The sequence below is a fragment of the Argiope bruennichi genome, chromosome 10 (genome assembly GCF_947563725.1).
Source record: "Argiope bruennichi chromosome 10, qqArgBrue1.1, whole genome shotgun sequence".
In the NCBI taxonomy this organism is placed as follows: Eukaryota; Metazoa; Arthropoda; class Arachnida; order Araneae; family Araneidae; genus Argiope; species Argiope bruennichi.
Window position 1 is genome coordinate 85,112,822 of NC_079160.1, and position 15,587 is coordinate 85,128,408.

Consider the following 15,587-nt stretch of genomic DNA (forward strand, 5'->3'; position numbering starts at 1 on the left):
CCAGGATGAATGACCAAATGAAGATGGGTGATGTAAGGCTATGAAAGTCCTGAGCATTAGTTTCAGCTTTATTCAATTCTTGTCATTTAGGGCATTTTAACTGCTATTTAATACATTGAATATAGATTATTTTCACTAGTTCTTCAGAAACTAGAGTTAAGGATTCAAGACGCAGTAAGGCTATGAAAACTTTCATCATTAGTTTCAAATGTGCAAAAGCAAAAGAAATTGCGGCTTCTTAAACTTTCCATGTAACATTGGCTCTTATTTTACTACTATAAATGCAAGAATTCAGAAATTTAGTGAGTTAAAAAGAGCCTCAACGTATACAAGAAAATAAAATTATTTTATCTAAAATCAGTATTTTAGCACATTTTTTAATAATATTGTTAATAAATCAATATATATTAATGCATATATTGTTTTTACTGTCAGTGAAATTTTTTAAAAAATATTATTTAAGTATTTTAAATATCATAATTAGTCTATTCTCATTAATATTTAATTTTATCTCAAATTTTGAGGGCCAGTGAAGTTAAAAACTCCTGTTGGGTGACTTTGAATTCAGCCAGGAATTAAGAATGTTCATCACAGAAGATTTTGGTTACAAAATGCAAATAATTCGAATGTTAATATAAACATTTATTATTAAATATACAACAGAGTATATTACTTCTTGAATGTATAGGAAGCACAATATGTAATAAAAATGCAACAGTCAATTTTCCCCGGTGACATTTTAGAGAAATTCTCAGCTATAACACACAGGAAGGCTGAAATCTTTCTTTCAGTAGGGAATGACTTTTCCGTTTCGGTCCAGGAAGGCCCCATGGTGTGACTCGTTGAGTTGAGGCAAGGTTTTCAAAATGCTGGAAATACTCTCAGAGAGAGTCAGTTGCGCGAAATCAGTGCCCATGTCAGTCTTAACCCAGCCAGGACACATATTCACTACCAAAATGCCTTGGTCCTTCACTGTAAGGGCAACCACTTTCATGGCCATATTCAGAGAAGCCTGTAGAATATAATTGATTATTAATGCATTATCCCAAAAAATGAATCATTGTATGCTCTTAATTTTAATTTGTCACTAACTGATTACCAAATAAGAAATTTTTGTTTTCCCAAAACAACATTCATAACAAAGATTACATCTTTTTCAAGCCTTGTCGATTTTCAGTTTTTAGGAATAATATAGAGCTTTTAGATTTACAATAATATTTCATAATAGAGCATCAATATTTAGCAGTTCATGAAAGAATTTTTATTTCCCATAACATTTGCAATGGAAATGTTAGTTGTGCGGATATATCTTGTTGCAGAACCATTAATTCAATTTTAGTTTAGTTGTAATATTATATATTTTTGTAAGTGCTGTTTTGTATTATTTTATGAATACAAAAGATAGCCAAGAATAATTTTTATTTGTTAAAATACAGGGGAAAGATTGTTTTTTAAATAAAAAATTATAATATTCTATCGCTATCAAGCTTTGATATAGGAGAAATGTACAGGCATCAGATACCAAATGTGATTTCCTTTCTTAACTTTCTTATTATTTCAAACAACGTATTAATGGAAAAAAAATCTGCTGATAAATTATCGATGCAAGTTTTATCCTGTGATTTGGTTTGATTTAATCACGGAACAAATTTATTATAGTTTAAAAGTTTCTTACTAAATTGGCGACGGCTTCAATTATGGGTTGTCATTTTCGACTGTCTGTAAATATCGTAATCAGAAAAAAAAGAACGTTTCCCTCTTCCTGTGACAACAGAATGTCAGATGAAATGAGGATTGAGTTTATTACAACTTCAATTGATCATTCCAGTATTATATAATGTAATTAAATTTAATAATTTAATAATTAAATGGTTAAATTAATTTAATTTGAATACATAACAACTGATTTACCTATCTAAGTAAAATTATAATGGCCTTATTTTTTTTCTTTATGTCCACTTCAATTTTGAGGTTTAACCTCTATAGAGTTAAGTATAGCTGTTCATGACAAAAAATTGAGACAAGATAGGATAATCTATCATTGTTTAGAAAGAATTGTTAAATAAGGGGAAGGGAGGGTAAACTATCAAAGAAAAGTTAAATTAGAATGATGAGCAACTTAAATTATATGAAAAGAAATGGAACGAAAATTGTATCAAATATAAGAGTTTTTACCAGTTTGAAAGAGTTATTAAATGTTGAAATATCTAAATAACTACCCCTAACATTTTTCTGGAAAAAAAATCTTATTTATTTAGTAAGATTTTTTTTATTATTTTCAGTTACATCATACACCGTTTATGTTTATCAAAACAGAAGTTTGGGTGCTGATGCTAATTGTTAATATCTATGACATTCATGCTCTATTAATGACAATCATATTTTAATACTATGTTGACAATGATTGAAATGGCGCAATAAGGCGATTGAAATATTTTTTTAACCAATTTTTTTTTTCATTAGTCGTCATTTTTTTTATCAGTTTTGGAACTTTTCAACAACCTAATTACTAATTTTTTTCTCTCTCTGAATATCGATATTTTATTTCAAGTTATACATGACTAAAGACAATCATCAAGCTTAACAGCTAAAATTCCGAGTTTCTTAACTGTTTCTGGCACAAGAATTTCTAAAAAATAAATCTGTTATTTGATAAAAATAATAAATTTAAGTTATATACAATGGAAGCAATATTTTTACATTCTGAAGCAATCTCTAACGTTATAATATTTAAAATTTGGATCAAAAAATTTTTGTTACATTTTTTTAAGTGGTGATACATATTAAGCATTTCCCTGATTTCTAGTATTCTACTTAATAATATGAAATCTCTTTAATCATATCAAATTTATCAAAATTTTAGTCTCTTTTCATGTCAAGTTTTGAATCTTTAAAGTAGAATAAATAAATAAATAACAGAGTGCAATTGAAATAATGAGTTATAACATACTGATTCATAAAATAATAAGTTATGAGCTATATACAAATAATTTAAACTGTGTTATTTTAATTAAGGATTTTTTTCAAATGTATTATCTATTATTCTCAAATATGAAACATCCGAAAAAAGGTTTTTGTTTTCACTAAGCTTAAAGGCACCTGGTAAATTGGGCAGATGCACACCATACATTTTGCATGAAATATCGTACTGTGATTAGCATATCTTCTTCTAGCAGTTAATTAAGGTTGATGTGCTGAAAATTGTTCTTTTTGTTGTAAGTATCTGACTGACTTTGGATTCTTCGTTGAGTGCCAGTGAAAAACACTTCCACTCAGTATGAATATGACTGTGGTACCTGAATTTGAAACCCTGAGAAGTTTTGGCTAAAACAGCATTTTAAGTGCGGTCATGAGACCAGGTGAGATGAGAGCGATGATGGAGTGCAAAAAAGGTGAATAGTGAAAAAATAAAGTGATTTGGTGCAGAAAAATCAGGGGGAGAATTGGACTCGGCAACAATGTTACGGAGGCTTGAGAGGAACTTGTAAGTATCTGAAGTATATAAAAGGCTTTTATAATATCACTCACAGAATAAATTATCGTACTTTAAAAATATTATTTTTTTCATTAACTGTTTAAAAATTGAACCATATTGCATTAAATACTTTAATAAAGGTGGTTCAGGAAATAAACAACCGTGTTTGAAAGAATTGATAAATTTTAAAATATCTAAATGACTATCCCTCACATTTTTCTGAAATTTAAAAAAAACAAAAAAAAATCATTATTTATTCAGTAAGATAGAGTTTTTTTTCCTATTTTCAATTACATCATACTTTTTTTTTTTAACAAAGATTAAATTAAATGTCAATTACATTTTAAATTTCGACGCCTAAATTCAAAGCTTATTTCGATTGTTCGAAAAAAACTCTAAAATTATTACTGCACAGTAATATTCTTCAGTTATGAAATGCCTATATTTCGAGTTTATACTTTGGTAAAATAAGGCAAGATTAAAAAAAAAAAGTACTGGTATACAATACCTTGCTGGTTCTGTAACCCATGGCCGCCAGAAATTGCTTCGACTGTTCCCGAGAAAGCGAATCCATGGAACCACCACTGGATGAAATATTGAGAGCAGCTGCTCTGGAAATATTCATCCCGCTATCTTTCTGAGCAGCTGATTTCTGCAGCAAAGGCAGCATTTCCTGGTAGAATAATTGTTGTCAAATGAGGTAGGACACATTTTAGAGTAAATATATATTAAAATAATATCCAAGACTTCATTTAAAGGGCGTCCCAAAATTAACGCAAGATTTGAATTTGTCACTATTCGAGCAGTAAAGTGCTGCCAGGCATATTAAAAAACATTTGACAGCTGATAGTTTAAGATTAGTGAAAATGGAGCGTTATACGATAGAACAACCTGTTAACGCAAACTTATTTTAACTTATACAAACTCATTTGTACTTTATACAGGGAGTTCTAAAAGGGTTGAAATATACTTCTATATTTTACTTATTAATGAGATTTAAACACCATCTCCATATCAGTTGCAAAAGGATTCAGAATAAGGTAAGAAATTAATTTATGTAAAGGAAATTACCCTACTATTAGTTAACGAAAAGTACTTTTTAAATTTTTTATACGAATTTCCTAGACAAAAGTGGTCAATCTGAAAATTCTTTATTTTCCAGGAAAAAATTACATATCTATACATTTATAATTGATTCAATCATAAAAAAGTAAAAAAGATAAAATATAACTATTAATATATTATTAAAAAAATAAAGACAATATGCTATGATGGATTTGAATCAATGACAGGATATTTTAAAATTTGTTGAATATATTTTTCAGCTGCAAAAGCTTATGTACATTACTGGATCAAGTATTACAACTTTCGCATCACGAGAAGAAGATAATTTACTAATCGAGCCCTTTCTAAAGAAGTCTAAGAAATCCTTATCCGAAAGGAATTCAGTAAGCATGGAATGAATAAGGTTGAGACATTTCAATTTAAGCGAATCTGGATGCACTTTCTATATCATTTTAATATATGGAAACTGTTTGTTCAATTAATTAGTAATTAGTAATCAATTAATTAGTAATTTTGGTTCAATTAATTAGTAATAATTTTTTTAACTAGGAGATCAATTATTTTTTAAGATTGAATTAATTGGACGTGTTCTTACCTTCAAAACCATGACTGGGCCAATAGTATTGGTGGAAAAATGCAGCAACATGTTTTCCTTCGTTATTTCAGGAAATCCTTGCATCGCCAACACTCCAGCATTGTTGATTAGAAGATTCAATCCTTTGTCACCAACTTTGCTCTCGACGATTTTCCTTGCATCTGCGATCTCAATCGTTTTCGTGATATCTGAAACACCATTAATTTTAAAAATGCATTTATAATAAAATTAGAAGCTACTTTAATAATAAAGTTAAAATAGATTACTACGTTACAGAATTATGATATTCTTTTTATTTAATACTCTTAATGTTTGAGCTGGTTTCTTTATAAAAAGTTATAATTTGGTATCTAAATCTACTTTTTAGGAAGTTGCACTGGTTATTATAATTGAATTGACATGCGTTTTAATGCTATTTTACATTTTTAAATGCTATTTTCTAAAATTCTAATCTTTGATAGAATTTTCTTACAAAAAAACCTCATAAATTAAAATTTAATGCATATATTTTGCTAAAATTTGATATAAATAATTTCTCAATATGTTCTGCAATTCCAAAATAGAGAATAAGTAATCTATTCATTTAGAAATATTTTATGGTTGTTTTAATTTTTCAGAAAGTGCAAAAAAATTGGAAATTTCTTGTTATTTATCAGAAGAACCCCAATATTATTATAGTATTAGAATTATTATGGAAAAAAAATTTCTGCAAGGTAATTATCCATAAAGCTGCGAGTTTCTTACCCATTTTAACAGGAACGACTTCGGTATCTTTAGACGCATCTTTAATTTCTTTTAGAGCCTAAAATGAAAGAAAAATATACAAATGTTTTATTTTCTATATAAAAAGGCTGAAGAATACAGATAATTTATCAGTTAGAAACTCTAATCAGATCTATGTACAGCTCATTCTGGGCACAAATTTCTTTGAAATTTGATATGCCATTATAATAGATATCATCTTTTGATTCATTCCGATTTGAACGTTGTGGTATTTATTTCTCTGACTACAATATTTTAAAAAAGTTTATTGATAATTATATAAATAATTGAAACACTCGCATTTGATATTTGTAATGTTTGTTAACTAACTGGCATTTGATACTTTAATGTTCGCTAATATTTAAATACATTTGACATTTTTATTGTTAGTAGTAACAACGATTAATTAAACAATCTGTGATAATGGATTTGAGTAATACTTCCCTGGAATTTGAATGGTTACAATAGTATAAACTAATAGCATTATAAAAAATGTATATGGCACTTCTAAGTTAAATTATGGCTGCGGTTTTTAGCAGTATATATGCCTTTTAGATGGTTGTATGTTTATATTAAGTGAAATCTAATATAAAACACATTACAGAAATGAGATAACTAGTGATGAAATAAGTAACGTGTCTAAACACGTTCAGTGTGCAATAATTCCAGCTTTGATATCTGAAGGTAGCGGAATTGGCAATTGCAGTAAATTGAAGATTATAAGCATATTGGTCAGAGAGTTCCGCGAAGGTGTAGTGATATTATGTGATAGATTATGCGGATAGATTATGTGAGCATGCTGAAATACCACGGACTGTTCAGTTATATATATATATATATATATATATATATGTAATGATATTTTAACTCTAATTTCAATTTAATTAATTTTCATAGTAACTTCATCTTAATTTAGCCCATAGTAACTTCATTCTAAAATATTCTCTTATTTCGTGATCCAATTCCACTGTCTCTACTTAATTAATTCAAGAGAAGCTTTGTTAAATTGTTGAATCAGCTAAAATCTAACTTTCCCACACTACGTGTGAAGAGATAACATACCGCTGATCAAGCAAATTCTTTTTTAAAATCTCCCTGTGTTTCCCCTACCTTGTCCACCCGTATAACGAAAATCCCTATCGAAATCTCATAATACATTAGCACTGTAAAGAAGTATTTTCCCTATCAAAATCATAGGTTATATAAGACCAGGGATAAAATGTCCAAGAGCTCTTCCCTCATTCCTTTCTGTGTCGTTCTGTGTGCTCGTCGCTTGTACATATGCTTGCTTCTTCAAAATGAAATAAAACGACGTCACGAAATTAAAAGTATCTTCATTGTCTTCAAACTGCATCATGCTTCACAACAAATAATATTATATATATATATATATATATATATATATATATATATATATGCAATAATATCTCTTAATCTAATTTAAATCTTAATGAATTTAAAAAATTATCTTACTTCAACCCATATAACTTCATTCGAAAATGTCTTCTTATTTCCTGATCCAATTCCCACTTTTTTATTTAATTCATTTTACACGCGCTCTATGAAACTGCTAGCCTCAGCATTTTCTCACTCTCCAAATGGATGGATAAAAATTCTTGATGTTTACCACATTCTTTTAAAGATACCTAAAATTCCCTTGTCGAAATCGACACGTGTCAAAGGAATCCTTATCAAAATCTCATGGTAAAATAGCTGAACAGAAAAATTTTGGTCTCTTCTGTTCTTGTGTCGCTATGCAGATTGACGTATTTCTTATTACCTTTTCTTTGTACATAAGTTGTGCCTCCCTAAATTGCCTAATAAAATTCTTCTATTCGGTCACGCAACTGCTAAAATATATTTAGCAGTCACCCTTCCCCCCCCCCTCCCACAATTATTAGAAATTTATTCATCATCAAAAAATTGCGCTTAACAACATGCTCTACACATTTGACTGTCAAAGAAAAGTTCAATTTTGAAAATTTCTGTAGTATATTCGGCTAAATATATGTTCGTAGTAACCAATCGAAGTATTTCATTTAAAAAACTCACCTTTCTGGAATGCATTAATAATTAATGTTAACTCGAATGCGTTTACTTTATTATATTTTATAACTTATATTATATTTTATAATTTACATTGTATTAAATAATAGCTTGTTCTCTTGGAATATTGGATATCTCGACATTAAACTATTTGCATGGAATGTATTTATTTAAAATTTAATTTTGTTCATCGATATAATTGAAAAATATGAATTCAATAATATCGTATTATTACAAATTACTAATAATTCAAATTAAGAAATATGAATATTAGTAAATAAAAATAGTGAAAATCCTACTTCGCAATTAATATTTAATGAATTAATTTTTTAATTTTAATTTTAACACTGGTAAAAATGCACAACTAATAATCTTATAGAACAAATAAATTCGTTTGAATTTCATAATAACAATAAAAACATTGCTACAGATTTTGTATTAAATTAAATTTAATAAATTTAGAAAAAAGGTTGTATAAAAATGAAATTATGATGGCAATTTTTTGATTTTTAAGAGAGTGTATTTTTATGACAAATATTTTTGGAAAATATTATTTGAAAACTTCACTGAGTTTCTAATTACATTACTTTTTAATTACTTTTTGGATTTTAAAGAACTGATAGTGACCATCCTCTTGTCTTACAGAGCATATGTGCAAAATTTCATCATGGTCGGACAAAAAGACTGAAGATTTGAAACAAACATAGAGTCATAGTTATTTTGAATTCGGATGTGTTTATGAAAGGGTTTATTTAAAAAATCGATAATGTATTACTTACTTAATTTTGTAAGAAGCTATCTCTAAATTAAAAAAGAAAAGAAAAACGTATTATTTTATATGGCTTATAAAATTAATAATATTTATTACTTATAATTTTATTAAATTTTGCAGAAAATTTCAAAAAATAGCCAATATTTAAAAATCTTATAAAATTTGAAAATTCTGTATGGTGACAAAAATCAGTTTTATAAAATTTCATAAAAGCTCTGTGCAAATAAAATAATTGAGTACATTATATTATAAAAAAATTGTATAATTATGGCAATTAAGTAACAAAATAATATTTCAGATGGTGCATTCATAACAATGAAAATCTTAAACATAGAAAATTAAATTTTAAGATTAAAATAGCAATAAATCTTTAATATTGTTTTAATAAATATCATGATATATGTTATAGAGAAAATTGATAAAAATATTAAACGAAAAGATTTATAATGCAAGAAAATTATTTGAAGTAATGAAAAAAAATTGTCGTACTTATGTTATTATTTTTATATTATGTTATTATTAATTATGCTATTATTATTATGTTATTAATTATTTTATATTAGGTTATAATTTTTATATTATGCTATTATTAAAGCATTTTTAAACACAGTTCATGAAGCATGAATATATCAAAATAAATTATTCTCACCTGTGTGGTACTTTCATCTCTGTATGTAGCAAATACAAAGCGAGGGGGCTTTGGCAACTTTACCAACTCTTTCACTAATTCTAAACCAATGCCTTTGTTAGCACCTGTAACCATAACACTCTCTACTTCCATTTTTGCTTAAAATATGCAAAAGAAGGATCTAAAAATTCCGGTCAAATAAACCATTCATTAATTCGAAATGAGATAAATTCCTTCAGGATAAACTATTTATAGCTTCCCACCATCTGAAAGATAAACGGAAGTGATAACAGCCACTATTAATCACTTATCAGGCTCTTTTATTAGTTCTGGAGTCAAAGTTACTGCAATCTGAATAAACCTTGAACACCGTTTATTTCCTTCCGAAAAGTAAACGTGAAATACGTCCTTCCGTCTGTTTTGAAATTGTTTTAGTTTTCTATTTAAAGTGCACATTACAAAATTGTGAACTTAACCGCATGAAAAGAAATAAAATATTGTACAAATCAAATGGTATTTATCAGGGATATCAATTTTATCCCACACTAGCCACCTTTGGCTACCAGCCGGTTCGTCAGGGATATTGCTTGTTTTTAATATTAATTAAATCTCTAAGGCATAAAATCATGTCCGTGATACTGTCAGCAAACTATTTTTAAGCATCAAATTAGCATAGAGAGTAAATTGAATAATCTTATAAATATATCTACTGTTCATTGTATACACGAACCTTTCAAATGGAAACCAGCCCCGTGACTCATAGCGCTATTAATAACGTTATTATGATATTTTGTTACAATAATGTTTATTGTAATATTTGATTGTGATACGTACTTGTGATATTTTGTTTACGTTATTGTGATATGTGAATAAACGTAATATTTTATCGGAACATATTCCTCGATTACACACTCTTTATAGCTACTAATAAAATTAAAAGAGGAAATTGATCAAAGGGATGGAGTCTTTATTTATCCTATATATATAATTGGGATAATGTTAATTTAATTGGGACAAACACAAAAAGTTCCACCTTTGCTGTTTGATTAGTATAGGTTCACTTACATGCATGGTGTAGCAATCTAGTAGCAAATATATCCTCCTGTAGCTTTAATGAGATTTTGTGCATGTTTTAACATGGATTACACTAATTTATAACATACGTTTTTGATGTCATCAAAATGAAACCAAACGTTTATGATATTCGCAATCATATGTCTCTTAGTTTAAAAGTCTGTTTTACTCGCACATTTCTTCACAATTCTCCAGAAAGTTTTGATGAGATTTATATCTGGAGAATTATCATGTCAATCCAAAACTATTAATATTTTTTTCTTGAAAAAAAATTCTTTACCACCTTGGAATGAGGATTTCGAGAACGATCTTGTTGAAAAACACGAAAACCACCAGCAAACATTCGCATCAGAGGCACAATTTTTTCTTCTATTATTGAAATGTATTTTTTAAAATTCATCATCTCTTCAACTGGTACTAAGCTACCAAATCCTACAGTTGTAAAATGATCCCAAAATATCTGCTTCTGAGGGTGCTTAACTTCTTGATTTAGATGTTGTACTCTGATGGGTTTTCCAGCACTTCGTCTGACAAATGTTGATTGAATCCCTTGCACACACACACACACACACACACACACACACACACACACACACACACACACACACACACACACACACACACACACACACACACACACACACACACACACAAAGTGTTTTGTCGCTGAATACAACCTTATTCCAGTCTTGTGCAGTCCAGGATTGATATTCCCTGGCCCAATACAAACGTTTTCTCTTCATTGCAAATGTTAACAACTGTTTGTTTTTTTACTGGTTTCCTACCCACCCCCCTGCTTCAATAAGCCTTTGTCATATTGTTGCTGAATCAATGCTCACCCCAGAACTAATAATTCTCTCTGAAAAACTTGTTTTGTAAGGGTGCATTTTACTATTTTTTATAAGAAATTTGTTTGTCTGAGATGTTGTATTGCGATTACATCCACATTTACTCTTTCGTTTTATAGAAATTGTCCCAAATCTAATTTTCTGATTAATAATCCTTGAAACACTCAATTATCCAACTCCAGCTGCTGCAGCAATATTCCTCAATGTTATTGAAGTGTGCTGAAGTGAAGATACCAATTCTAGTCCTTTTACTGGGAGTGATATATACATTTTTTAATATGCATTAGAACTAGACAATTCACACAATCAACCTCCTGCAGTAACTGAAACACAACTGATGGTAAAATGCACTACATGTGATGATCCATAGTCAAATCAGTTTAGACAAGTCAAGAACAACCCCCCCCTTTTTTTTTTTTGCAAGAAAATGCAGTTGAAACCGGTTTGAGTCAGAAAATCTCCGAGAAATGAAGAAATTCATAAAAACTGGAGTTTGTCCCAATTAATTTGCCCAGTACTATATATATATATATATATATATATATATATATATATATATATATATATATATATATATATATATATATATATATATATATATATATATATATATATATATATATATATATATATATATATATATATATATATATATATAAACGAAACTAAAATGAAAACGAAACAAAAACAGTTTCGAAATCGCAACTAAAATTTATAACCTATTTAAACTAAAACCAAAAAAAGAACTTCATAGTATTTAGAGAGCGCAATTGCAGCTACTTCTAAAACACAGATGAATTGATACAAAAGTATTAGAATCAAGTTAATAGGAAAAACAAAAAATCAAAAAAAATTAAACCAAAAAAATTATAAAAAATATAAAAAAAGAATCCGGCCTGAAGACTTTTTCAAGGGTCACCCTCAGGCAGGGATTCAAAGAAAGGGATTTTTTCTGTGAGGAAAAACAGACATTGTCTAAAAATGATTCCTCGTGACCCGAAAATCCCCTGAAATTATGCTCAAGAGATATACCATTTTAACAGAAAGGAAATATAAAACAACAAATAAGAAGAAATTAACCACAACAAAGTAAAAATACAATAACAAAAATAACAATAAAAACAAACAATAGCACTAAGATTGAAAATTAAAAACGAAAAGGCCAGTACATACCATTAACAGTCAAGAAAACTTTAAACTATTGATTGTGATTCCCTGTTTTTAAAAAAACTAGCGGTAAATTATGTAAACAGATGTAGGCTCCCAGCGCCATCTATTGAGTAATCCAATATGCAAGGAAAGTTCTATTTTTATTTAAGCCAAAAGATTAATCCCAAACCATACCTATCAATCCTTTGGCTTAAATAAAAATAGAACTTTCCTTGCATATTGGATTACTCAATAGATGGCGCTGGGAGCCTACATCTGTTTACATAATTTACCGCTAGTTTTTTTAAAAACAGGGAATCACAATCAATAGTTTAAAGTTTTCTTGACTGTTAATGGTATGTACTGGCCTTTTCGTTTTTAATTTTCAATCTTAGTGCTATTGTTTGTTTTTATTGTTATTTTTGTTATTGTATTTTTACTTTGTTGTGGTTAATTTCTTCTTATTTGTTGTTTTATATTTCCTTTCTGTTAAAATGGTATATCTCTTGAGCATAATTTCAGGGGATTTTCGGGTCACGAGGAATCATTTTTAGACAATGTCTGTTTTTCCTCACAGAAAAAATCCCTTTCTTTAAATCCCTGCCTGAGGGTGACCCTTGAAAAAGTCTTCAGGCCGGATTCTTTTTTTATATTTTTTATAATTTTTTTGGTTTAATTTTTTTTGATTTTTTGTTTTTCCTATTAACTTGATTCTAATACTTTTGTATATATATATATATATATATATATATATATATATCTTTAAACTTAAGTCTAGCCACCACCAGATATGACGTGGGCATGTCATGCAACATCAAACAAATATAAAAATCAGTGCGATTTAAAGAGAGGCGGTTACTTTGCTCAACAGAAGAAAAACAGAAGTCATGTGAGTGGGCATTCTTTCTCTGATATTCGCTAACCGAACGTTTCTTTCCTCTACATTTTCATTATCGCCCAACAAACGAATTTGGCATTTAATGTGCTACGGCCAATTTTTATTTCCTTTTGGGGGGCATAATGAGTTTTGAATCGCTGTTTTGTCAGACGTAGACAAAGAAATATATCACATATGCATACCACAGCTATTGCTATTTGCGTATGCACAGTTTCAGGTTTTCGCGCATGCACGGATAAGTAAGAAGTACAGATACTGCTATTTTACGCATGCACGAATCGTAGTAGGAAAATAATTAAAATTGCAATTATAAAACTCCTTTCTTTATTTTGATATGATTTCAATATACTAAGACCTTCCCCAATAAATGCCCTACAAAATAGTACAAATATCTCCAATATCAGTTAAGTATTTCTCGTGTTTTTCGTGTTCAAACATACAGGTGCTTTCAGGTGCTACAGGTGCTTCATATATATATATATATAGCATAAGCATAATAATTTTTTTTGAAGTAGTTGCGTGGCCGAGAAGAGAGAGAAGAAACATTTTGAATTTTGTTTTTGAAGTTCGTTTTATTTCCATTCCAGGAGGCATGATTTATTTACAAGAGGCGTGGACACAGAACACGTCCGCTCACAGTGCGGCACAAAAGCAGAAAAAACAAGAAGGGAGGGAAAATACTTTTCGCAATGTTTATATACAATGAGATTTTGATAGGGATTTCTCAACACTCGTCGATTTTGATAAGGGAAAAACAGGGATCTTTTAGAAGAATTTGTTTAAGTCAGCAATTTTGTATCCCTTCACTTCGCGTGGATACAACTGACTAAAGCATTTTACAAAGCTTCTCTTGTATTAATTAAATAGAAAAAATGGAATGGGATCAGGAAATAAGAGAATATTTTAGAATGAAGTTAATATGTGCTAAATTAAATAGAAAGTTAGAAAATTAATTAAGTTTAAATTAGATTTTAAAATTATCATTACACACACACATATATATATATATCAATTTTTCAATTCTTCTATTTTTCGTTTTTTTAAGAATAATTTTTTTGAAAAGATAGACTGGAAAGTAAAGTTCTGTCATGCAAAATTCTATAAAGATTGTTCATATGAATTAATATATATTTTGTCACCTCTATTAATCTCAACCGCCTCAGTGACCGAGGCAAGTGACTACATTGAAAAGTCGATTTTTTGGAGGAAATACCGAATATTGTTTCATTCAATATACAGTTTCCTTTACAATTATTTATTTATTTTGCATCCATGTTTATGCTTTATAAAGTTCCCTTAATTTGTAAATTTGTAAAATTTACATTTTAATGCTATTTTCTTTAATTCTTATGTAAAAAATTTTTCTTATGAAAAGTCTCATAAATTTGATGTAACAACTTCTCAATATGCTCTGTAGTTACTGAATAATAGAATAAATAATCTACTCATTAAAAAAATTTGCAATTGTTTTAATGCTTCATATTGCGAAAGAAACTGAAAATTTCATGTTATCTATTTGTCGAACACAGATACTGAAGGAATGGATTAAAATGCTTTTTTTTCTAATGCGAGAACTAAGTAATATTTTTTTAAATTTAACAGCAAAGTTTTGTACAAATTGTTTTTTTAAACCTTTACAAAAGAAAGAATTAGCCTAATACCTCTTTTCAGTAAAAGAATAGAGAGAGAATGTCCTCTAGTTTTTGAAACACATTTCGCTTTTAACAGTTACACTTTTGCTTCACAGATGATTTTTAATCAGTTTTATGCAGCTATTTTAAAAAATATATAAATATTTTATAATATATTATATATATTTTTTAAATTCCTCCCCAACCAAAACTTAAGGGGACAATGGATTTTGAAATAAGTAAAAATGGACAAAAACGTGCCATTTTATTTTTACTGTTTCGTGACCAAAATATATGTTTATATTCAACTAAAATAGTGTTATAAAATATATTGTCCAATAAAATAAATAACTGAAGGCGTAAGAGAGAAAATAGTACATCTTAATGACTTTTCACAAAATAATATTGTAATTAGATTTAAATATCTTTAAATGTTTCAGGTGCCTTCATTTTTGAAGACATTAAATGAAATTGATAATAAAGTTTTCGATCAAACCTAAAAAGAAAATGGGGTATGTACTTTATGTAGAGTTTTTTTAGCTCGTTAAAAGTCAATTTTAGTTCAGAAAACATAAAATTCCTACGAATATTCAGTAAGTGTGCATAAAAATATTTCTAAAAAATTAATTAGAATTACAAAATCT

The 15,587-nt window shown here is 28.4% G+C and overlaps 1 protein-coding gene across 1 annotated transcript; it reads right to left on the reverse strand.

Moving 5' to 3' along the window:
- Positions 1-621: 621 nt before the first annotated feature.
- On the reverse strand, positions 622-9,644 carry LOC129988832 (C-factor-like). The gene is made up of 5 exons (XM_056097105.1): positions 9,365-9,644; positions 5,880-5,937; positions 5,136-5,323; positions 3,984-4,148; positions 622-1,012 (listed from the first exon to the last, which is right to left on the reverse strand). Exons 1-5 carry the CDS (start codon positions 9,494-9,496, stop codon positions 788-790), a joined length of 768 nt encoding a protein of 255 aa, XP_055953080.1. The 5' UTR covers positions 9,497-9,644; the 3' UTR covers positions 622-787.
- Between the last annotated feature and the right edge of the window lie 5,943 nt (positions 9,645-15,587).

Excerpts from the sequence above, each read along its gene's own strand:
- LOC129988832 (XM_056097105.1), bottom strand. The coding sequence starts at position 9,496 with ATGGAAGTAGAGAGTGTTATGGTTACAGGTGCTAACAAAGGCATTGGT. Across the intron at positions 5,938-9,364 it reads GAGATGAAAGTACCACACAG|GCTCTAAAAGAAATTAAAGA; the intron begins GTGAGAATAATT and ends CTTTCATTTTAG. Across the intron at positions 4,149-5,135 it reads GCCCAGTCATGGTTTTGAAG|GAAATGCTGCCTTTGCTGCA; the intron begins GTAAGAACACGT and ends TTATTCTACCAG.